The 23,510-nt window shown below is 48.9% G+C and overlaps 1 protein-coding gene across 1 annotated transcript; it reads left to right on the forward strand.

The window, feature by feature from the left end:
- Positions 1 to 11,788: 11,788 nt before the first annotated feature.
- Positions 11,789 to 22,439, forward strand: HNRNPL (heterogeneous nuclear ribonucleoprotein L). Its single transcript, XM_015824798.1, has 12 exons — positions 11,789 to 11,902; positions 12,005 to 12,242; positions 12,481 to 12,566; positions 13,146 to 13,242; positions 14,282 to 14,354; positions 17,503 to 17,574; positions 17,667 to 17,947; positions 19,516 to 19,637; positions 19,730 to 19,931; positions 20,863 to 20,920; positions 21,120 to 21,215; positions 22,284 to 22,439. Exons 2-12 carry the CDS (start codon positions 12,018 to 12,020, stop codon positions 22,340 to 22,342), a joined length of 1,371 nt encoding a protein of 456 aa, XP_015680284.1. The 5' UTR covers positions 11,789 to 11,902; positions 12,005 to 12,017; the 3' UTR covers positions 22,343 to 22,439.
- Positions 22,440 to 23,510: the final 1,071 nt, after the last annotated feature.

Here is a 23,510-nt window from a genome sequence, read left to right on the forward strand (position 1 = left end):
AGACCCATGACTTAATCCTCCTCACCAAGGAGAAGAGAAGAGGGCTGCATTTGTGGTTAGACCATCATTTTTGTTTTGTTCCTCTTTTTAATTCTGGCTTGAAATGCAGCTGTGATTGATGTGAGTCAATCGTGGGGCCTGCTGGCGTTAAAAAAAGTTTCATTTCCTTTGTTCCCTCTGTTATTACTGGGAACAGCAAATCGCATCCTTTGACGCGGCCCTCAGGACTTCTCAGCTTTAGGGAAAAGGAACGGGGAAACCATATTTATTGTATTTAGTATTCAATCAATCAGAATAGAGCTGGAGGGGACCTTGGAGGTGTTCTAGTCCAGCCCCCTGTTCAAGCAGGAGACACTATGCCAGGGGTAGGCAACCTTGGCACTTTTATGACTCGTGGACTTCAACTCCCAGAATTCCTGAGCCAGCCATGCTGAGGAGAAAGGGAGAGGTTTCCAAGCTGAGCCATGCTGGCTCAGGAATTCTGGGAGTTGAAGTCCACGAGTCATGAGGGAGGCAAGGTTGCCTACCCCTGGCCTATGCTATTTCAGACTAGTGGCTGTCCAGTCTCTTCTTAAAGACCTCCAGTGATGGAGCACCGACAACTTCTGGTGGCAAGCTGTTCCACTGGTTCATTGTCCTCGCTTTTAGGAAGTTTTTCCTCAGTTCCAGGTTGCTTCTCTCCTTGATGAGTTTCCATCCATAGTTTCTTGTCCTGCCTTCTGGTATTGCAGTAAATGAAACCGAATGTAGTTGTGGGTCAGGCCCACGGGGGAACTTCATTTCCTATCCTTGCCTAATGCCCCTGCTTGGCACACGGGCTTCCAGAATTGTTCCCCCATCATTTCGATTCTTCCAGTTGCGTGGGTTCGGTGTGCTTTGTGGTAGAAGTGAAACTCTCAACCGTCTCTTGTGGGTGCGCGCACACACACACACGCGCGCACACACACACACACACTTCCCTCAGATGAATCTGGAACGCTCCGTCCCTTAAAGCAAGACCAAGGAAATTACCAATTGGGTTTTTTTAAAAAACAACACTTATTAAACATTACAATTATAAAGAAAAATAAAGGAGAATATTTGTGGCTGAGGACTGAAATGAACGTTACCTCATTTGGATAATGAAATGTCTGCAAGAGAACAAGCAAGCTCGGAGTGCCAAGGACCCCTCAAAAAAAATAAATGAACAGAAACGGAGAAATAAAAAGTGCAGAAAAGGAAAATAGAAAAAAAAATAAGAATATAAAATATAAAATAAGGACATTTAAGGAGAGGCATTAGTAGAACGTGAAAGAGGGATGGGCCACTTTTCTCCAAGCTGGTGCCCTGCTGGTAAAATCATTCTAATCCCATGATTCCCAGCCTGTCGTTCAATATAATCCAGAAGGCACCCCCACTTGGGAAAAATAATAGTCATTAAGGCAGGCCAGCCATGTGATGCAGCAACATCCTAAAACAAAATCGTTGGAACGGGCAGCGGGCAAAAGTCCACCAAGGTTTGTTTGCATATTACATTTCTGCCTCTCAACTCCGAATCACTCAGCCCAAAGTTAATTTAAAAAATAATAACTTGCTAAGCAGGGCGTTCTGCAAGACGGTCAAAAAAGTCAAGATGGCTGACTTTCATTGCTGGAAAGTGGCAACCCTGGACCGGTAATGTTACCACACCAGGCCTGATGTTCTGGATGCTGCAAAGGTCATAAGCGTGAGGACCGGTCTTAAAGTTGCTTCTTCAGCACCGTTGTAACTTGGCATGATTGCTCAACAGAGCAGTCTTAAAGTGAGGTCTACTTGTGTGTAAATCCAGGTCCCAAGTCATGCGCTTCGGTGGTTGATGGTGAATTTGGATCTGGGTTTCTCTGGATCGAATCCAATCCTTTAACCATTGTAAAACCTAGAGCCAATCTGGCAAAAGAGGGAGGATGCTGGAGACATCGACCAGCCAGGAGCAAGACTCCACCTTTCATATTGATGTACACTGAGGTCTGGTGTGCTGTGAAGCCTGCAATTTATTGCACCCAAGCAGTAGAGAATGCTACCTCGGGAGGGTTGACAAGCTCAGCCACTGACTCCAGGCCCATCTGGAGATCCCCTGCTTTTCGGAGGCAGTGCGGACAGGTTACGCCAACGCTGGAGGAAGCGCATGTGAGCGACAAGCAGGAAGTGGTATTGTGTAGCATGTAGTGAAGCTGGATTGCAGTTCTGCCAAACCCCGAAGGAATGTTTGCTGCTGGTCACAGGAAGTGATGAGGCAATGAATCACGCTACCCATGCTCCTGGTTGCTCCCTGGCTGGATTGGGACCGAATGATGCCAAACAGGTGATGTACAGTTGGCACAATGCTCATTGCTGCACTCAGGCAGTAAGACTAACGTGTTGCAACAACCTAGCTTCAGAAAATGGATTAGTGTGTTCTTTTTCAATGGGGCAACTCCCAGTATTCCTCAACGGGGTTGAGTTTTAAGTTCCACGCATCTGGGAAATGCTGGGCTTGGGTTGGTTTAAAACTGGCTTAGCCATGCCGTTGTTGTCCAAAGTTTATAAATTAGAATTCTATCTGAATCCAGCCAATCTCATTTCACCCCCAAAATCCAATTCTGTGTTACTTTGAATGGCCTAAATATTAAGTGTTAAGACGTATAAGGAAGGAATGTAAGGTTGGTTTACATGATCGAGGTTAAAATAGATAACAGTTAGTTTTGACAACCCTTACTGGGCTTTTTGCTAAAACCAGGACTGAAATGATAATACTTTATGGGTTTGTTTGTAGATAAGAGGTAAGACATGGGAAAAAGAGATTGTTTGGTGCAATTTAAAAGAAGGTGACAATTACTAAAATGGCTTACACTGATTGTGATGAAGGTCAGAAGTTGTTTATTTTCTTTTTCTTTACCATATGCTTCCTTCCTTCCTTCTCTCTCTCTCTCTCTCTCTAATTTTTACCATTGCAATTATAATAGTTAATGACATTATTTAAAAGAAATAGGGCACCCTCTCTGGTGCTTTTGAGAAAATGGAGTAGAGGCCAGGCAGGCTGGATAATTGTCCCCCTCCTGTTGACATGGGACAGGTTGAAAGCTTGTCTCTCCCCCCCCTCTCCTCCCCCCCCCCAGTCATGCCTGGCTGGCTTTTAAAAAACATCCAAGCAGGTTAACTGCTATATGGTTAATATTCCACCTTTCTTCAAAGCCTGTTCTGCTATTCAGTTTGCTTTGTTGGCTAACCTTGCAACTTTCAGAAGGGGCTGCCAAGTGGAGGGGGCAGGGGGGGAAGGAGAGATTGGCCCATGGTAGAATGCTGAAGCTGGGCAAAATGAAAGGCTTCTCTTCCAGAGTTTAACAGTCATTGTACTATGGAGGATATTTTCTGCAAACAGCGGCGGCCTTGCAAAAAAAAGGGTGACACCAAACCGGCCCCTGGCTTTTCTCTATTTATCTTGACGACTTTTCTGATGTTCTGGTCTTGCCAGTCCAACTTGAAAGTTTAGCTCAGTGTTCTCAACCTCGGCCACTTTCAAAATGTGTGGGCTTCCAACTCCCAGGATTCCCCAGCCAGCGTGCCAGTGAACTTTAAGAAGTGCAGACTTCAACTCCCAGAATTCCCCAGCTGGCTTGCCAATGAACTTTTTAAGATCTGCGGACGTCAACTTCTACGGCATTTAGGTTTAGAACGTTTTTAGGTCAGCGTTTCTCAGCCTTGGCTCCTTTTCAAGAAGTGTGGACTTCAATTCCCAGAATTCCCTGGCCAGCATGTCAGATATTTCAATCACATTCTCTTCGGCCTGCTTGGAAGCCCATGCAGATTAATGTGACTTGAGCTGAAATGCTAAGGCTTTGCTCATTGGCCTGGGGGTGGGAGGGGAATATCCGGGAAACATTTTGGGGTCTAAAAATGGGAAGTGGCTCTCGTAATACTTCCCAGAAGATAATAATAATAATAATAATAATAATAATAATAATAATAATAATAATAATAATAATAATAATAATAATAATAAAGTTGGAAGGGACCTTGGAGGTCATCAAGTCCAACCCCCTGCTCAGGCAGGAAACCCTATACCATTTCGGACAAATGGCTGTCCAGTTTCTTCTTAAAAACTTCCAGATAAGGAAGGGAGAGAAATGCAGACCCAGGATCCAATCCAAGTCGGTCACCGGGACCAAAAGTTTTTTTCTTCCAAGCTTGGAAGAATAAACCTTTAGTCCCGGTGACCGACTCGGATTGGATCCTGCAAGATTACCCTGGGATACGTCTATTTTGCCTTCGTTCGCAAATACAGTTTGCTTTTCCAGATTTATTCCTTAACCAGCCCAAGATGCTGGGATTCTGAAGAAAATTCAGACAACCCCCAAGATCTTCTGTCCCAGCTCTACGAGAGAGGGGCAGGAACCACCTCCCAACCCATCCTAAATCCTGCGCTAGAGAAAAAAAAGCAAGTGGAAAATTTGACGCAAAAGTCTTACTTAAGGGGGAAGCTTCCAGTTACTGGATTTCCTCCCCCTTAAACCACGAGGCCACCAGGATCCGGCTTTTAACAGCCAACCATCCCCAGCTGTCTGCAGCTGGGGGGGGGGGGGAAGAGGCTTTTTTAGCCAAGACCGCATTTTGAATCAGCTGCCAGGGTTGCAGCTGTTTTCCTGCCCCCACAGCTTCCCTCCAAAATCAGAGGATTTCCCTGCCCCAGATAATATTTTTAATTTTTATTTTATTTTATTTTGCAGAACTTGAACTTGCAGTCACCCATAAAAAGGAGAGTGTCAAGAGGATTGAAATGGAGAAAAACCAGATTCTTTTGACCTCCTACGGCCCGGGTGTCCCTAAATAAAATATGCATTTTCAGGTTAGGGACATAGAATAGTCTGCCCCACAGTCCAGTGCATGGTAAGTCCTCGACTTACAACAGTTCATTGAGTGACTGTTTTGACGTTTACACCGCCACTGAAAAAAGTGACTCCACGCTTAGGACCGTTGCAGCCTCCCCAGGGTCACGTGATCAAAATTCAGACGCTTGGCACCTGGTTCATATTTACGACGGTCGCAGCGTCCCGGGGACAAAGTCGACGGGGAAGCCAGATTCACTTCACAACCGTGTTCCTAACTTCACAACTGCGGCGATTCGCTTAACAAAACGTTGCAGGAAAAGTCATAAAACGGGGCAAAACGCCCGGAACAAATGTCTCACTTAGCAACGTAAAATCTCGGCTCAGTTGTGGTCGCGAGGTGAGGGCCACCTATGCCCACCTGCCTAAAAACGATACCCCTTCCAGCCAGTGCTTCTTGAAAACGACTAGAACTGCGCAAATAATATTATTTATCTGCGCAAACCAGATCATTAAAAAAAAAGCAACAGCAGAAATCGGACTTCGATTTGGATTGCTAAGTATTCTTGCCATCCAGCTTTGACTCTAACTGGGTAATGCTTTAGGCCGCAGGGGTCCTCAACCTTGGCGACTTTAAGACTTGTGGACTTCAACTCCCAGAATTCCTCAGCTTTGTTGGCTCAGGAACTCTGGGAATTGTAGTCCCCCAGGTCGTCAAGGGACCATAGCGGCTCACCCTGGCCTTAACATGACAGCATTGAGCAGCCCTTTGAAAGAGGGGCAGACTTGGGTTCGCCCCGGGTTCAAGTCAGGACTGGAAAGCCCTTAAGGAAGGCTTGGTCTTGACTAGCACAGCCTTATGGATCCACCAAAGCCGGCTCAGACCCCAGGCAAACCATCGCTTTCGCAATTCCCCTGCTGCAAATGTGAATTAAAATGCGGGTGTACTGGCTGAGGAATTCTGGGAGTTGAAGTCCACAAGTCTTAAAGTTGCCAAGGTTGTGGACCCCTGCTTTGTGGGGGGGGGGGGGGAAGGGAGGAGAAGGAGGAAGGGAGGGATCAAAGTAATAAGCTGAGTTGAAGAGCAAGCTTGCTTCCTTTCTTTTGTTGAGCAAAGGTTTGACTATGCAAGCATCTCAGGTTATTAATTGCTGAGCAATCATAAATTCTGATCTGAGACGCAGGAATGTTGCTGACAGCCGTGGGTGCAAACGAAGACTTTGTCCTTTCCCCCCCCCACTCCCTGTCTCATTAAGGAGCAAGGTTCTTTTTAATAGCCTTCACTGTGTTCCTTTCTGCTTTTCCACCCCACCAGCTGTTAAAAGCGGCATCCTTCCAAGTAGAGTAGATGGGAGAATACGAATACAGGTAACGCTTGACTTAGCAACTGGGACCAGAGTGTAAGGTTTCCCACTTAGCACAATAAAATCCCTTCAAGAGTTTCCGTTGCTAAGCAAGGTGGATGTTGAGTGAGCCACGCCCGGTTTTATGACCCGATTTCGCAATGGTTGTAAGCAAAGCATTGCTGCTGTTAAGTGAATCACGTGGCCGTTAAACAAATCTGGCTTCTCCAACTGCTTTTCGGAAGCTGGCTGGGAAGGTCGCACATGGGGATCATGTGAGGCTAGGAGGCAACAAAAACCATGAATACATGCTGGTTGTGGGCACCTCCATGGGATGCTGTGACGGTCATAAGTGCGAGGACCAGTTGTAAGTCACTTTTTCAGGGCCGTTGTAATTTCGAATGATCAGTAAACAAATGGTTGTTAAGTCTGGGGCTATTTGTAGAGGCACAATTATAGGTAATAAAGGTTTATTTGTAGTTTGTGATTTCCTGGCTGTGTTTCTCGGGGGGCCAAAAGAAGTACTTTATTATGAACTTAAAGTTTCAATATTTTGCAGGCTCCATTCGTTTGGTATCACAAGAAATGGGGAACCAATTAAAAAAAAAATCAATTTTGGTGGGCTTCCCACGGACTTTCTAAGAAAGCCTACGGGAAACAACTCAAATTCCTGAAACATTCACGTTTTTTTTTTATTTGACACAACTCTTTGCTGGGCCTTGATTGAGGGACTGTGAGACTTTGGAGCAACTCTTCCGCAAACACGCAAACCAGCTTCTTGAGTTGCTTCCTTTCCCAGCCTCGGCCCAAAAGCTGGCATGGAGCCCAGCACATTCCAACAGCAGCCCTAAGCCAGGGAAAGCTGTCGGGGAGCCGAAACAGGCACTGGGGCACATCTCCCCCTGCTTGGCTTGGATCTGTGGCAGCCGCTCCTGAGCCCGTGAAACAATTGAGAGGAAGGCAGGGTTCACACAACCTCTGGGCTAGCACTGGGTTAACTGGCTGATTCTAGTGTGTTGCATTGACCCAGTTCACATGGCTAGATTAGGGTTAGTGTGTTGCATGGACTCAATAAACCATCTCTTAGCCAGCATGCATGAACTCAATAAGCCATCTCTTAGCCAGCATGCATGAACTCAATAAGCCATCTCTTAGCCAGCATGCATGAACTCAATAAGCCATCTCTTAGCCAGCATGCATGAACTCAATAAGCCATCTCTTAGCCAGCATGCCTTGCAGGCCTCTTCTTGGCCAAAGTTCAAGGCAGCTCCCATGATGCTTTGCGGCCGAGATGTCCTTTGACCAATCCCCAGGCAGCGCTGGCTCAGAACCAGGCCTTTCCCATCAGCCTTTGCTTCTCCGCCGTCTCGACGTTAAAGGAGGGAGGGCGGGGCTTCTCTTGGTTGAGCGATCAAGACGACCGTTGGAAAATCTCCCCCCCCCCCAGTTTCTTTTCTGGAACTGAAATCTTATTGGTTCACCAGAAGACGAAGGGCAGGGTTGGGACTGAAGTCACGTCTACCAATTAAAATAAAGATCGAGGGTTGCCGGCCCAATGGGTTTCCAGAGAGCAGAGTGATGGGCACAAAATCTGCCAATAAATTGAACTCCTTGGAGCGAACGGGTATCCTTATAGGGCCCAATCAGGGCGCCCGTTTGAGATTTGGCGCAATCCGGTTTCGAACGGCTGAGATTGACCCTTCCTGCTCGGTTATCCTAAAGTCCCAGTTTGGCACCGAAAAGTCCCCTGGGCTGCCAAAATACTTCTTCTTCCTCCCTTCAAGTGCTCCTCGTTACACCACCCCGCCCTACGGCGCGGCTCTCTGCAGCGGAACTAGGTTACTCAAACATCCTTCTCCCCTGCCTACAAGGACGACCGGTTGCCTTTTCCGGTCCTGGAAACTAAAACGGATGCCAGAACGAATCACATCGGCAGGCGGGAGACGGTCGACCCTATGGCGGCGGAGGGCGGGACAAGGGTAGGTAAGGCACCGCCTCGACCCAATGAGAGCCCCGACAGCCTTGAGCGACGGCGGGCCAGCCCAATAGAGGCGGGCCTGAGGTGGGAGCGAGGGTGGGCTGGGGTAGTGTGGGCGCCATGTCGCGGCGGAGGTGGCGAGGTTCGCAGAGCGGCGAAGGTGGCGGCGGCGGCTCGGGACGCGGAGGGGACATGGTGAAGATGGCTGGCGGAGGAGGCGGAGGAGGAGGCGGCGGCGGCGGCGGAGGCCGTTACTACGGGGGCGGCCCTGAAGGCGGGCGCGCCCCGAAGCGCCAGAAAACGGAGAACGCGGACCACGGGCCGGGGGGAGCGGCCGGCGGCGGGGTGAGGAAAGAAGGAAGGCCTTTAAAACGCCGGACTACAACTCCCATCATCCCTCATAACGAGCGGAGGGGGGGAGGAAGGTTTGCAGTGGCGGCTCGGAAAGATGGGAGTTGTAGTCCTGTCGCGAGGGGCCGGCGTGGAGCCTCCAGGGGCAGGCGCAGTCTACCGTCAGCATCCCGCCTCCTTTGCCCGCCTGGGTGGGAGGGGCGAGAGGAGGGACGCCCCCCCCTCCATCCCTCCCTCCATCCCAAGCGCTGAAAAGTCGGGCCTTTAAAATGGGGGGGGGGGATAAGGCAGCTGCCCTGGCAGGTAAGTAGAGCTTCCCTCGACGGGAGCAGTCCACCCTCCTAGCAGGGAGGAGGGCTGCCTGCTTGGCTGACGCCTTGCTGCGATGCCTTAACCCCCCTGTGGTCCCTTGACCCACCTGGGGAGGGGGACTACAATTCCCAGAATGCCTGAGCCAGCCGGTCCTAAAACGGGGCACAACGCCCTGAACCAAATGTCTCACTTAGCGACGTCAAATCTGGGCTCAGTTGTGGTCGCGGAGGGGAGGGCTACCTATGCCCACCTGCCTGAAAACGATACCCCTTCCAGCCAGCCCAGTGTTTCTCAACCTTGACCATCTTAAGGCATGTGGACTTCAACTCCCAGAATTCCACAGCCAGCGTTGCTGGCTGTGGAATTCTGGGAGTTGAAGTCCACATGCCTTAAAATGGTCAAGGTTGAGAAACACTGAGCCAGTGCTTCTTGTTTGTTTATTGTTTGTTTAGATTTGTATACCGCCCTATCTCCCTTACGGGACTCAGGGCGGTGAACAGGCGATAATAAAAATCACAATAAATAGCTATTCTAAAATCCAATTAAATAAATAAAGGCCTGCTCTAAAATACCCCATATAAAACAACCTATACTAAAACCTAATTAAGACTACGCCAGGCCGGCCGCACGAAATAGATGAGTTTTCAGAGCTCGGTGAAAAAGGCGCAGGTCCGCAGTTGTACGTAGGTCGGGGGGGGGTAGGTCATTCCAGAGGGCAGGAGCTGCCACAGAGAAGGCTCTCCCCCTGGGGGTCGCCAGCCGGCATTGACTGGCCGACGGCACCCTAAGGAGGACTAGAACTCTTGAAAAGGACTAGAACTGCGCAAATGATATTATTTGTCTGCGCAAACCCGACCGTTAAAAAAAAAAAGCAACAGCAGAAATCGGACTTCCATTTGGATTGCTAAGTATTCTTGCCATCCAGCTTTGACTCTAACTGGGTAATGCTTTAGGCCGCAGGGGTCCTCAACCTTGGCGACTTTAAGACTTGTGGACTTCAACTCCCAGAATTCCTCAGCTTTGCTGGCTCAGGAACTCTGGGAATTGTAGTCCTCCAGGTCGTCAAGGGACCATAGCGCCGCCCCCCCTCCCCCGCCTTAACATGACAGCATTGAGCAGCCCTTTGAAAGAGGGGCAGATTTGGGTTCGCCCCGGGTTCAAGTCAGGACTGGAAAGGCCTTAAGGAAGGCTTGGCCTTGACCAGCAGAGCCTTATGGATCCATCAAAGCCGCCTCAGAGGCTCAGACCCTGGGCAAACCCATCGCTTTCGCAATTCCCCCGCTGCAAATGTGAATTAAAAGGCGGGTGTACTTGTGAGCAAAGCTCTTTAGATTGGGAAAGAGTGGCTTGTTTGCATGCTTAATTAGGATTTATTGAACGCTGGTTCTGCTGCTCAGAGCCAGGGCCTAGTGTGGAAGGAAGGTGATGATCAGGACCAGGGTAGCTCATCCTGCAGAGTCCAATTGCATCCGCTGTGCAAGTTCTGCAGGCAGAGTAATTTCATCCTGTTTTAAGAGTCGGGACGTGTGGCTGGAGGCTTTTTTCCTTTTGTGGAGAGAAAGTGGCGCTTAACTGCCTTGGGAGTGTTTTCAGTTTGGGTGTGTGCATTTTGCTGGGGTTTTTCTATCCATTGGCTGGGCAGGGTGGTTAACTGTGAAGTACGAGTGGCTTTGGATAATGAGATGGGCTGCGTACAAATTGTAAAACATGTTAAGCATGTAAAACAATTAACCAGTGGAACAACCTGCCTCCAGAAGCGGTGAATGCTCCAACACTGGAAGTTTTTAAGAAGAGACTGGACAGCCATTTGTCTGAAATGGTATAAGGTTTCCTGGCTGAGCAGGGGGTTGGAGTAGATGACCTCCAAGGTCCCTTCCAACTTTATTATTATTATTATTATTATTATTATTATTATTATTATTATTATTATTATATGTAATAAATGACTGGATTTAACTGTCGGGACGGTGGGTTTAAATTTACTAGAATGGTCAAAGGGTATGTGGGATATATTTCTCTCTTGAACAGGAAGCATTTGCTTAAGAACAGTGGCTCCCAACCTTTTCTGTACCTCGCACCCCTTACAAAAGTTCGAAATAACGGCAACAAATTATGCATATACGCTTTAATTTTGAAAAGCCAACTTTTCGCACCCCCCCCCTGGAATATCGTCTCGCACTCCTGGTTGGGAACCCCTGGCCTAGAGCAAGGAAGGGGCTTTGAGCATGATTTGGCCAAAGAAATGTAACTGTTGCTCTTTTAACGTAAGCTGGGACCAGAGGAGGTGTGCTGGGTCCCGCCAACAGCCCCTTCTGTTGCTTCCCATCAATATATAAAGTAGGCTGTAATAATCAAGGATGATTTTTTTTCCTGGTTAATTTTCTTAGTCCAGCTAATAAAAAAAAAGCAGTAACTTAACTACCTCTGATGACGGAGAATTCCATTTTAACTGCTAAGTTATCCTCTGCCTAATGCAGTGGTTCTCAACCTGTGGGTCGGGACCCCATTTGGGGTCGATCGACCATTTCATGGGGGTCGCCAAGCAAGGCTGTCCGCCATTTTTTTGTCCGCCATTTTTTTTCCCCTTTTCCGGCGGGTGCCTTACCTCCCTTGGGCTGGGCCAGCTGGTGGTCGGCCTGCTCCGTCTCTGCCGCTTGCCAGCTACGCCTCGGCCGGCGCAGGGGGTGGAACCACGCATGCGCGGCACTCCCGGGCAGGGAAAGTCCTCGACTTACGACCGGTTGGGTAGTCTTCGACTTACGACCGGTTTAGTCCTCGACTTACGACCGGTTGGGGTCGCGGCATTAAAAAGGTTGAGAACCACTGGCCTAATGAATCCTTTTGAGCTCCATAGCATTGCTTCAGCTGTTCCAGGATGCCCTCTCCCCAGAAACGCTTCTTTGTGCAAGAGTCTCCCCTCTTCCTTGTGCGCTAGAATTTTACAAGGGAAGTGTTCAATGACCTCATCTTCTCTGGCAGGAGAACTATGATGATCCTCACAAGCCGGCTGCTTCTCCTGTGGTCCACATCAGGGGTCTGATTGATGGCGTGGTGGAAGCTGATCTGGTGGAGGCCTTGCAAGAATTTGGCCCAATCAGGTGAGGGATGGGCAGCCAGAACACCCGGGGGGGATAGCTTGACAGATGGCGCATGTTCAGTGACCGAGTTCTTTTCTCTCTCTCTCCCTCTCTTTCCCCCAGCTATGTGGTGGTGATGCCCAAAAAGAGGCAGGCTCTAGTAGAGTTTGAGGACATACTAGGAGCGTGCAATGCTGTGAATTACGCAGCGGACAATCAGATCTACATTGCTGGGCATCCGGCCTTCGTCAACTATTCTACCAGCCAGAAGATCTCGCGGCCCGGTGACTCGGATGATTCTCGAGGAGTCAACAACGTCTTGCTCTTCACCATTCTGAACCCCATCTACTCCATTACCACGGTGCGTTGTGAGGCTGCTTTTTGTGGGGGATCCCAAATCTAGGACGTGGCAGTCCTGGCTTTCGTTGGGCCTCCAAGCCTGCTTTGGACCCAGTCAGGGAGAGCAGACTGAGGGTTAAGTTGATGTCTGAATGGTTTGTGGGTCCCCGTCTCCTTGTTTCAACAAATGGAGTGTTGACGTCTCTGGTAGGCAGAGATCTTGTGAGATCTCGTTGACTTTTATGGTCGTTCTCTTGCAGGATGTCCTGTATACCATCTGCAACCCGTGTGGTCCAGTTCAGCGCATCGTTATCTTTAGAAAAAATGGCGTCCAAGCTATGGTGGAATATCCTTTCTTTTTGATAGCTGAGAAGAGTGAAGCAGAACTGTCCTTCACGTGGGCTGGAGGAGATGCAGCACTGTTTTGGCTAGTGTCAACCGTCCCGTTGGCCCAGGCAGCAAAAGAAAAACTCCTGGGACATTGTTTACCAAGAGTTTAGCATTACTGATAGGTCCATACAGGCTCAGAAGAAGCGAAGCTAGCTCTGAGGTTTTTGTGCGAAAAACAGCACAATTAACTTCCCCATTTGGGCCACCCCTTGTCCATTGTCTACCGATCCAGCAGGTTCGTTTTGTTTTGGGGAAACACACTGCGCGTTTGGGAGGTCCCTGCGTCTCCTCGGGACTTTATCAGGCTGCAAAGGGCTGGCATAAATTCCTCACCTCCCTCCAAGCTCCCAATAAATTCCAAGCATTCTCCCTCCCTCCCATTGTCTTATGTTGTCAAGCTGTGAGCGGAGGTGTGGAGGTGTGTTACCAGTCAACCTTGACAGCGAGAACGCTGCTGGGTAAACAAGAAAGGCTAGCAGCTTTAAAGAAAGTTGACGGGGAAGCATCCAGTTAAGATTTCCTTAATTCTGCAAACATTTGACTCTGTGCAAAGCGCTCAGAGAGCAAAAGCTTCTTTGAACGGGGCCGACATTTACTCCGGCTGCTGTACTCTGAAGATTGAATACGCCAAGGTGAGCGGCGGGGGGTGGTGGTGGCAGAAGAGGGGACGGGCTCCTGTGTTGCCCAGGAGGGTCTGCGGCACCTCGGCCCCAAATCCGCCAGCACTTGTTTTCTGAATCGGATGGCATTTGCTAACCTTCCAAAATGGTGCAGTTGTGATTGTTATTTTGCAATAAAATATCTGGCGAGTAGGGAAAGGCAACAGAAGTTGAAAAATTGGGGAAACTGGTCTGGTGTTTCTTGTCTGTTGCAGAATGGCAGGAATTCCTACCCAGTTTTGTAAAATTATGGTAGTCCTCGAACTTATGGGCATAGTTAAGCCGGCCAATTAACGCTTGTAAGTCTTGATGGTTGTCAAGGGGATCATTCTGGGACCAACCTGATTTTAGGATCTTTAATGCAGCAGTCCTTAACAAATTCAGGGGATGGTTTTTTCAGGAAACCAGGAGGGGAAAGGTTTCTGGCAAAAATGTGAATTACGGCCACAGAATTGTGGCTGTAAACCCAGGCCGGGTTGTCGGGTCCAAAATGCACACAGGATTATGGGGTGGGGGTGGCTGTTGGAACCTGGGAATCAGATTGTAAGTAGCTTTTGGGGAATCCATCAGGACTTTGAAGGGTCACTAAGCAGCCGGTCATAAGTCGAGGATTACCTCTAGGTTAAAATAATATCTGCAATGGCTGCCAGGAATAAGGACTCTTAACATGGCCCTGGGCAGCCAGATGTTTGATGTTAAATTTCACCTCTCTCCCCCCCCCCCCATAATAGAAAAAAATTATAGGTCCGGCATTCTTAATAGGAAGCCGGTCAAGACTGAGCACGTAGCAAAAATTACATCTGCTTTTATAATTAAACAGTTGTGCTAATTGTCATATATTACAGGTTAAAGTGGAATAGATAAGAGACTTAATGGCTATAAGCCAGTTAGGTCACTGTTTTGTGACAGCTCAGCGGCCAGTATGATCACTTGGTGGCTCCCTTTCTCGAGCTCCCTCTCTTGAATCCCCCCCCCCTGGGTTAGTTTTGAACATTTGTGCTTCGTTTTTTAGCCCACTCGCTTGAACGTCTTCAAGAATGACCAGGACACCTGGGACTACACCAACCCTAACCTCAGCGGGCAAGGTAACCTTGATCGCCTGCTCTCAAGCTACACACAGACCCTTCCTTGTCCTCTTGAAGAGCACACGTCCTCCAGATGAATTGTGTGATGTAATGCCATTTGCCTGCTGTCCAACATGGGGCCCGATTTGGGAAGCCTGGAGGGGGCTTCAGCCACAAGAGGCTTCTCCAGACGCAGTGGGGAGGGGGCCTGAGGGGGCGTGTGTCGAGAATAGCCACAAGGGAATTGGGGCGGCTTCGTCTCCCTGATTGCGTCTAGCCAGGCATCCTTCCCCCTCGGTGTTGCGTCTCCGTGTGTGGATTGCAGCTACTAGGAAGATGGCGATGTAGTAGCGCAGAGGGGAGTCGGAAAGCAGGATGGGTTCAGATTTCCTTTATGTTCTGGGGCAGCCCAGAATGGATGCTAGGGAGCTTTTAATTCCTGGAGGGTCCGGAGATGGCTGTCCCCCCTCTTGTTTGAAAGTCTCGGGCCGTACCCAGCCTTTGGCCCTGCTGCTGACCTAGCCACCTCCTTTGTGGATCTGGGGGCATGTATTGCATTTCTGCCATTCCACGGGTGGAGGGCGGGCAGAGGGGAAAAACACTTCTCTTGGGTTCAAGGAAACATGCATGCAGACTCTGGGACTTGGGAGGGTGGCGTACACATTGGGGGCTGAAGGGGTCTCCAGTGCCATTTCCTTGAGAGGGACTGAGAGGAGGGGGGTCACTATCTGCGTCAGCTCAAGTCTAAAGCTAGTGGGAAGCCCTGCCTCGGCTTTGCTGCACACGTGCAGAAAGCAGCGTGTTCCCTCGGTGAGGTGGGCAGCGTCGCCCCCTCCAAGCACGACCTCAGCTTAAAACAGGCTGGGCTTTTTTACAGGAGGCTTGGCGGTGGCGTCGGTTGGCTCCATGGACCAAACAAGCCCGGGGAGGCTGTTGGATGGCGGGGTGGGGTGGGGGCTCTGGCAGAGGTCACCTTTGACCCCGCCCTCACGGTGAAGCAAGCAATGGCATTACATGACTTGACATGAACATGACTCACTTTCTCCTCCAAGGTACATACTTAGGCGCTGTGCAGATGGGCAGTGGCTTAAGTTGGCAGGGCTGGGCAGTTCAGAAGCTGCCTCCCTCAGGCTGGGCACCGAGGAGGTGCGATATATCTGGCCTTTCCCCAGCTCTGAACAGATTTCCCACATGGCCCTGGGGGACCCGTGCGCAGCTGCCGTGGAAGTTCTGAATTGCCTGTGATCTCTGCCTTCTGCTAGACACTCTCTAACACTACACAGTGTAGGACCAAAAAAAAAAAAAAAAAAGCAAGCTCAACCTTGCACTAGCTCTGCCTGGAGAAAACACGCAGCATCTTAAGTGTACCTGAAAGCCAACAGATTTGAGTTCATTTCCTCACATCAAGGAGACACAACACCGCGATCTGAGAGACATCTACAAGCACAGAGGGAGACAGAGAAAAAAAGAGAGAGACAGAGACAGAGAGAGAGAGAGAGAAAAACTGACTCACCAGGCCACGACATGCTTAACAAAACAAAACAAAAAGTCAAAAAAACAAAAAAACTTTGAACCCAAGAAGGGAACACAGAAACTAGGAAAACACCAGAGGGGTCTCAGACAAAGTGCACCAACGGTCTTAAAACGGAGAACGGAGTAGATCCCCGAGACCCTTCAAGATATAAGACGCTCTCCATATCAACTTGGTTTGGTTTGGGAGGGCCTTTTATTACTCTTTTCTTGCAGTCCTCGGCTGCCGACATTTTATCAGCGCCAAGTGGAGACAGACAAAAAAAAAAAAACCCAAACAAACACCAAGTCCCCGGGAGCCCCCAGTTCCGTAGAGACTGGGGGGGTCTCGTCCGCTTCAGGGGCACTTGAGATCCAAGGCACACTCCATTAACAGAGGAGAGACACGCACACGGGAGACCTACACAGCCAGAAGCACCAAAAACCTGATTTAACAGCACATGACAAAAAAAAATAAAAAAAACATCAAGAGATGCAACACGGAAGGGACACGCACTACACCTTGGTTATGTCCTTTTTTTTCCTTGATACCATCTGAAGACAAAAACAAAACAAAACAAAACAAAAAAAAAATCTGTGAGCCCTTTTTCAATTTAATTTATTTTTTTTTTTTAATTTAATTGTGTCAGTTTTGGTGCCTTTTGACGTGAATTTGACTCTGGAACCATGTAACGCAGGGTCGCAGTGTATGTTTGATGGGACGCCATCTTTCAGAACTGTGCTTACACTGTTGAAGCGTCCAATGGTAAGAGAAATGCAGAATATATATGTGACAAGGGACATTGTACTTTAAACTCCTGCTGTAAGTAGCCTTTTTCAATCTTTGTAATGACTATTGAAATAAACTGCGAAACTCTTTTTTTACTTTTTTTTTTTTTTTTAAAAAAAAGAACAAACGAGAACTGTATGACTTGCTTAAAATTCTTCTGTCTTGTTATTTCGATTTGTGTTTAAACTGGACCAATTGCTACTTTTGCTTTGCTTTGCCATCTTCTCCTTGGTCTTGTTTTTAATCCTTTTAGCTCTGCTAGAGGTGGGGAGTGGGCTGGCAAAAGAGGTTTGTTTTCGTCTTTTTTCCCCCCCCTGCTGCTCTAATGTTCGAATTGGTGGTGAAATTGGCTTCTGTTGATCCTTTTGCTTTTTTTTTTTAATAAATCCTTCCCTGCCACAAGGTGAAATTTCAGGAGGGAAGTGAACAGACTTAAGAAAACCTTGGTTAGGCCAGATAGATTGTTGAGACTTAACGCTTTGGCGTCCCAACAGAGTTCTAGTTCGTCGGCTGCTTAAATAAAAGCCCGGAAGACACATCAGAGCTTTGATGTTCGAGGTAGCCTCAGGATCTGTCCCAAATGGCCCCTTCCAGCCTCCGCTTAACCACAGAAGGGACAGCCAGGGTGGATGGGGTGGGGGGGGAGACGGTTGTGCAGGTGCCCCTGAAAAGCAGGTGCCATTTTTAACACCCTCCCCCAGCCCCCTTTCCTCCCCCGGTGGAAAAGAGACATATTCTGAGGAAACTGGAAGGTTGTAATGTGGAGAATGCCGCAGGCCGGCCTCGTGGCCTCACCCAAGGTCTGCCCCAGAAGTCAAGCCGACTGAAAATGTTTGGAGAAGTTCCTAATGTTTTGTCTTCTTTTGATAGGGGAGCCCGGCGGGAATCCGAACAAGCGCCAGAGGCAGCCTCCTCTCCTCGGGGACCATCCTGCTGAATACGGTGAGGCCTGGTCCGTGGAGCGGAGCGGGCAGCGTCCCTGGCCCTCCTCCAACTTGGCCCCGGCGTTGGCTGACCTTTGCTTCCTCCTCCAGGAGGGCCTCACGGGGGCTACCACAGCCACTACCACGACGAAGGCTACGGCCCTCCTCCTCCTCATTACGAAGGGAGGCGGATGGGTCCGCCCGTGGGAGGCCGTCACCGAGGACCCAGCCGCTACGGGCCTCAGTACGGGCACCCCCCGCCTCCGCCGCCCCCTCCGGAGTACGGCCCCCACGCCGACAGCCCCGTTTTGATGGTCTACGGCCTGGACCAGTCTAAGATGAACTGCGACCGTGTTTTCAACGTCTTCTGCCTCTATGGAAACGTGGAGAAGGTGAGCTGCCTAGGGAGAGGGCGGGTCCGGGGGGGTGGCAGAGCTTCCGGTGGCCCGGAACGGCTTAGTTGGGGCTAGGTTTGGCCTCCATAGAATTCCAGCCTCGAACCCCTTCCTGCTAGCAGTCGGATCCCCCCCATAGTTTTTGCTTCCTTTGGAGGTCTTTGGGCACGGCGCCGTTGAGATCCTCCTGTCCGTGGCTGGGAAAACCAAAGTACAATCTCTGTATATCAGGAGTAGGCCACCTTGGGTCTTTTATGACTCGTGGACTTCAACTCCCAAAATTCCTGAGCCAGCCATGCTGAGGGGAAAGGGAGAGGTTTCCATGCTGGCTCAGGAATTCTGGGAGTTGAAGTCCACCCATCTCCCAAGTGGCCATGGTTGAGAAATACAGGCCTAGGCCAGGGGTAGGCAACCTTGGCTCTTTTATGACTGGTGGACTTCAACTCCCAGAATTCCTGAGCCAGCATGGCTCAGCATGGAAACCTCTCCCTTTCCCCTCAGCACGGCTGGCTCAGGAATTCTGGGAGTTGAAGTCCACGAGCCCTAAAAGAGCCCAGGTTGCCCACCCCTGCTCTATACCTACCTGCTTGCTTTGTCTTGGGCCAGTTCCCCATCCTGAAACCAGGTGTACGATTTGGGCCTGACGACATTGGAGGTGGAGAGGCTTCCTTCCACCTGGTCACAAGAGCTGCTGCTCCCTGGGCCACAAGGGTGAACAGCCTCCCTCCCGAGGGAAGGCGTAGAATTCAGTCAAAGGCAGGGAACCTTCTGTGCTCTGGCGGCTCCTTCCAGCCCGTGGGAATCGCAGGGAGGGCGGGAGAGTTTAAGCCCTCCGGCTCCAGAGAGTCTGGAGCCTTCACAGCTTTGGAAACAGGTTTGAGTTAAAAACGGCAGGCAGGCTGGTGCTACACCGGTAAGGCTTGTGTGGGCTTTGAGTACCAGCTGGCAAAGGCAAGCCGGGTTTGGGACTATTGCCTGAAGGCTACAGGTAGTCCTCGAATTAGGACCATGAAATGGAGCCCAACATTTTAGTTGCTGCCAGACCAGCGTTAAGTGGGTTTTGCCCCATTTTACGACCTTTCCTGCTATAGTTGTGAGATGAACCACTGCAGTCGTTGAGTTAGTAACGCCGTTGTAAAGCGAATCTCGCTTCCCTGTTGACTTTGCTTGTCAGAAGGTCGTAAAAGGGGAATCGCATGACCCCCGGGAACACTGCAACCGTCGTAAATACGAGTCGGTTGCCAAGCATCTGAATTTTGATCGCCCGACAGCAGGGATGTTGCAACGGTTGTGTGAAAAACGTGCACTTCTTGCAGCACTGTTGTAACTTCAAGCCAATGGATGGTTATAAGTTGAGGAGCACCTGTGTGTGATTGGGAGGGTGTACACAGGGAAGCCATTTTGAATGCAGAGGCTGGTTGAGGTTTCTATCTACTGTTTAGGAAACAATTCCTATTAAAATGGAGACAGGTTTGTACCCGTGTTGGGTGGGTGGGTGCCTTTGAGAACACTCTGCCTTTGTCCTCTCTTGCAGTTTGAACCAAGAAATGCTTTTTTTTTTTTAGGTGAAGTTCATGAAAAGCAAGCCTGGGGCAGCCATGGTGGAGATGGCCGACGGCTACGCGGTGGACCGAGCCATCACCCACCTCAACAACAACTTCATGTTTGATCAGAAGTTGAATGTGTGGTGAGTTTCACCTGCTTTGTTCCAAGATCTTGAGCAATCTGGGTCAAAACCAAGAGGGCAGAACTGAACAGCCTGTCTTGGTTTGTCCTCAGCGTGTCAAAGCAACAGGCCATCATGCCTGGCCAGTCCTACGGTCTCGAGGACGGCTCCTGCAGCTACAAAGATTTCAGCGGCTCCCGGAACAATCGGTTCTCCACCCCGGAGCAAGCCGCCAAGAACCGAATCCAGCATCCCAGCAACGTGCTCCATTTCTTCAACGCACCTCTGGAAGTGACGGAAGATAACTTCTACGAGGTAAGGATTTTGACCTGGGGTAGCTTCAGCCTGCATGGCCACAATAGGGGGGTTTATTGGTTTATATTTCGTGTTTCTTAACCACCCATCCTCCCTCAGAGAGTTTAGGAAGAATCAAAACTTGCTGCCTTTAGTGTATGACAGGATGACGACTTTAATGGATCTGGACAGCATCTGACTCCCAAATGTAGCTTATATTCCCAAAGGCAGGAAGCAGTAATCCTAAAGAAAAAAAAAAGGGCTTGTACATCTGGATATGATACTAGCAGAGGCTCTGGTGTGCCTAGGCCAGGGGTAGGCAACCTTGGCTCTTTTATGACTCGTGGACTTCAACTCCCAGAATTCCTGAGCCAGCCATGCTGAGGGGAAAGAGAGGTTTCCATGCTGAGCCATGCTGGCTCAGGAATTCTGGGAGTTGAAGTCCACGAGTCATAAAAGAGCCCTGGCCTAGAAGTAGCAACTGCAATGGACCCAGTTCGGCCCCCTTGCTCGTTCCTCTCCGTGACAATTCTCTTAGTTCTGAGCCTGGATGTGAGCTTGGTCTTTATTTGGCCTCACAAGAGGAGAATGGATTAATGCTCATTTTTGACAGACGTGATAACAAGAAGAGGCTGTGAAGCGGTTCTGAAAAACATTTGACCCAAAACAATAATGACCTGTTCAGTCGTTTTCTACTCAGCCCAAACATTTCAATGAGCTGTTTTTTGCTGTAAGATGATGTTTAAAAGCCTCTTTCCTTTGGGCTCCTACCAATACTTGTTCAACACAGCACATTAAAATAGGTAAAATGCAGTTCTACGGTGGCTGAAAACTGCAAGAGCCCCTGGGAATAGGACTTGAGCGAAGATGAGATTCCTAAAATATGCATTGGCGCGATGAGGGTAGTGGCTTATCGCTCCTGTTACATATGTGGCATTTTTTTCCCCCTCAGATTTGCGATGAGCTGGGGGTAAAGAGACCGGCTTCTGTCAAGGTGTTTTCAGGAAAGAGTAAGTATCCCTGCGCAGAGATTGGTCTTGGGAACGCCGCTGCTTGGGAAGAAGGGGCCGAGGGCCACGCTGTTCTAGGACAACAGAGTGGATCTGGGCGATGGGACCTGTAGTCCAGCCCTCAAGAGTTTGCCCGCCTCTGTTCAGAGGAGGTGGGCCTGCAGCAGGTTAACCCACCCCTCGCTTGAAACGCCCGCAGGTGAACGGAGCTCGTCGGGGCTGCTGGAGTGGGAAACCAAAGGGGACGCGCTGGAGACGCTGGCTTTCCTCAACCATTATCAGATGAAAAACCCAAGTAAGCCCCTCTTGCGTTTTTTTAGATGCTGAAGCGGGAGGGTCTTGATTGCCCAATAGGATTTGGGAATCTCACTGCTCATTTTCCCTCCCCCTGTTCAATTCTACCAGTAGGAAAGGAAAGCCAGTAGGTCTTAAAACACCAACAGATTGGAGACCTGGCCAAATTAATCGGTTGGAAGGGGGAAAAAACAGCCAGTGGCCCATTCTGAACTGTGCCTCAGTGTTTAGAACAGAAATGTCCGACCTGGGTAACTTTTAAGACCTGTGGGCTTCCTCTCCCAAGTCCACTTAACAAGCGTGCTACTAACTTTAACCACTGCAGGGGTTCACTTAAGAATTGTGGCAAAAATGGTTGCAAAACAGAGTAAAACTCTGGCTTAGCCACCGAAATTTGGGGGTCAGTTGTGGTCATAAGATGAGGACTACCTGGAGTCACTAAGTGCAAATAATCTCTCAAGTGTTTTCCGTTGAAATCTGATTCCAGTGAGAGGTTTATTTGTTTAAGACACGTTTTCTTGACTTCAGCCCAAAATGGATCACAATGGGAGATGTTGGGAATGCTTGAGAAATCTTTCCTTCCTTCCTTCCTTCCTTCCTTCCTTCCTTCCTTCCTTCCTTCCTTCCTTCCTTCCTTCCTTCCTTCCTTCCTTCTCTCTATCTCTGTCTCTTCCTTTTCTTCTTTTCTTTCTCTATCTGTCTCCTTTCTTTCTTTCTTTCTATCTGTCTCTTCCTTTTCTTCTTTTCTTTATCTCTGTCTCTCCTTCCTTTTCTTTCTTCTTCCTTCCTTCCTTCCTTCCTTCCTTCCTTCCTTCCTTCCTTCCTTCCTTCCTTCCTTCCTTCTCTTCCTTTTCTTTCTCTCTATCGCTGTCTCTCCTTCCTTTTCTTTCTTTCTCTATCTGTCTCCTTTTCTTTCTTTCTTTCTTTCTTTCTTTCTTTCTTTCTTTCTTTCTTTCTTTCTTTCTTTCTTTCTTTCTTTCTTTCTGCGGCTGTTGATGATGACACCGTTTTTATTTTCGAGTAAATAAAAGTTGAGGCGACTCATGAATTATGTCTGGCTTTCTCCTAGATGGGCCATACCCCTACACACTCAAACTCTGCTTCTCAACCGCCCAGCACGCTTCCTAATTGCTCTTCGGTTCCCGACCAAGAAGACTGCTCCGTTAACTTTCTTGTGTGTGGTTTTTTTTTTTTTTTTTTGGTTTTTTTTTTGGGCAAAGCTCCCGTGTCCCCCTCCTTTTTTTTTAAATAATAAAAAAAAGCTTAATTAGAGGCTGCCTGCAGCTAGGTCAGCTGGGAAGAGAAGCCCCGTGGCATTCTGATGACATCGATTTTTAAAACGATCGTACATGTTGACATGTTTTTCCCCCCCATTCATACAATGTGTGCTGCCTGTGCTAGTTGGCACATTTAATAAAGCTGTTTGGAAAATAAATTGTTGTAAAAACTGACCTGGTAACGCCTCTGGATGTTTTTGTAGAAGGGGGCAGGCAAGTATGTCCAGTGTGTCATTTTTTTTTTGAATGGAATTAAGTTGGTCTGGGTCAGGGGTAGGCAACCTTGGCTCTTTGATGACTCGTGGACTTCAACTCCCAGAATTCCTGAGCCAGCCACGCTGAGGGGAAAGGGAGAGGTTTCCAAGCTGAGCCATGCTGGCTCAGGAATTTTGGGAGTTGAAGTCCACGAGTCATAAAAGAGCCAAGGTTGCCTACCCCTGGTCTGAGTGTCTCTTAACCTTGTTTCCATGGAAGACCGGGCTAAATTTTAAAAGAGAAGTCCCATTTAACAGTTGTTTTGTGCAACCCTTTTATTCTTTCCCCTTGCTTTCTTGTATGTTGGGTGGCTTTAACTAAGTCTACGCTGCACTATGTAATGCAGTGTTCAACACTACTACAGTCTCTATGCTTATTTTTTTTTTTAGCTTTCCTGGGTTTCTAAGAACATTTAAGGCCAACCATTTCTGCCCCCTTTAATTTTTTTTAAAAAATCCTGCACTGGCTTCGTTCCACAGCAAAATCTTTTTAAAAAATTGGAAATTGCAATTGCTTGAATGGGAATGAGAGCTGCCAATACGCAGGCCAAGGGGGAGAAGGTAAAAATGCCTCCGAAGGGGAAGTGTGTGTTTGTGTGTTCCTGGCTGCTGTTCTTGACTTGTCGAAACGTTTTTGCATAAACCTCTTGAAAAAAGACCAGGGTCTTCCTCTCCTCTTGGGGACACAGCCCTATGGTCGCTTCGACTGACCTTCCAGGATTGGGTTAGAAGTAGCCATTTATAGATAGAAAATAATTCCCAGAA

The sequence above is a fragment of the Protobothrops mucrosquamatus genome, unplaced genomic scaffold (assembly GCF_001527695.2).
Source record: "Protobothrops mucrosquamatus isolate PMUCROS unplaced genomic scaffold, P.Mucros_1.0 scaffold2357, whole genome shotgun sequence".
Classification (NCBI taxonomy): domain Eukaryota; kingdom Metazoa; phylum Chordata; class Lepidosauria; order Squamata; family Viperidae; genus Protobothrops; species Protobothrops mucrosquamatus.

Coding starts and splice junctions, on each gene's coding strand:
- HNRNPL (XM_015824798.1), top strand. CDS start 12,018: ATGCCCAAAAAGAGGCAGGCTCTAGTAGAGTTTGAGGACATACTAGGA. Junction 12,243..12,480: donor CCATCTACTCCATTACCACG/GTGCGTTGTGAG, acceptor GTTCTCTTGCAG/GATGTCCTGTATACCATCTG. Junction 19,932..20,862: donor CGGAAGATAACTTCTACGAG/GTAAGGATTTTG, acceptor TTTCCCCCTCAG/ATTTGCGATGAGCTGGGGGT.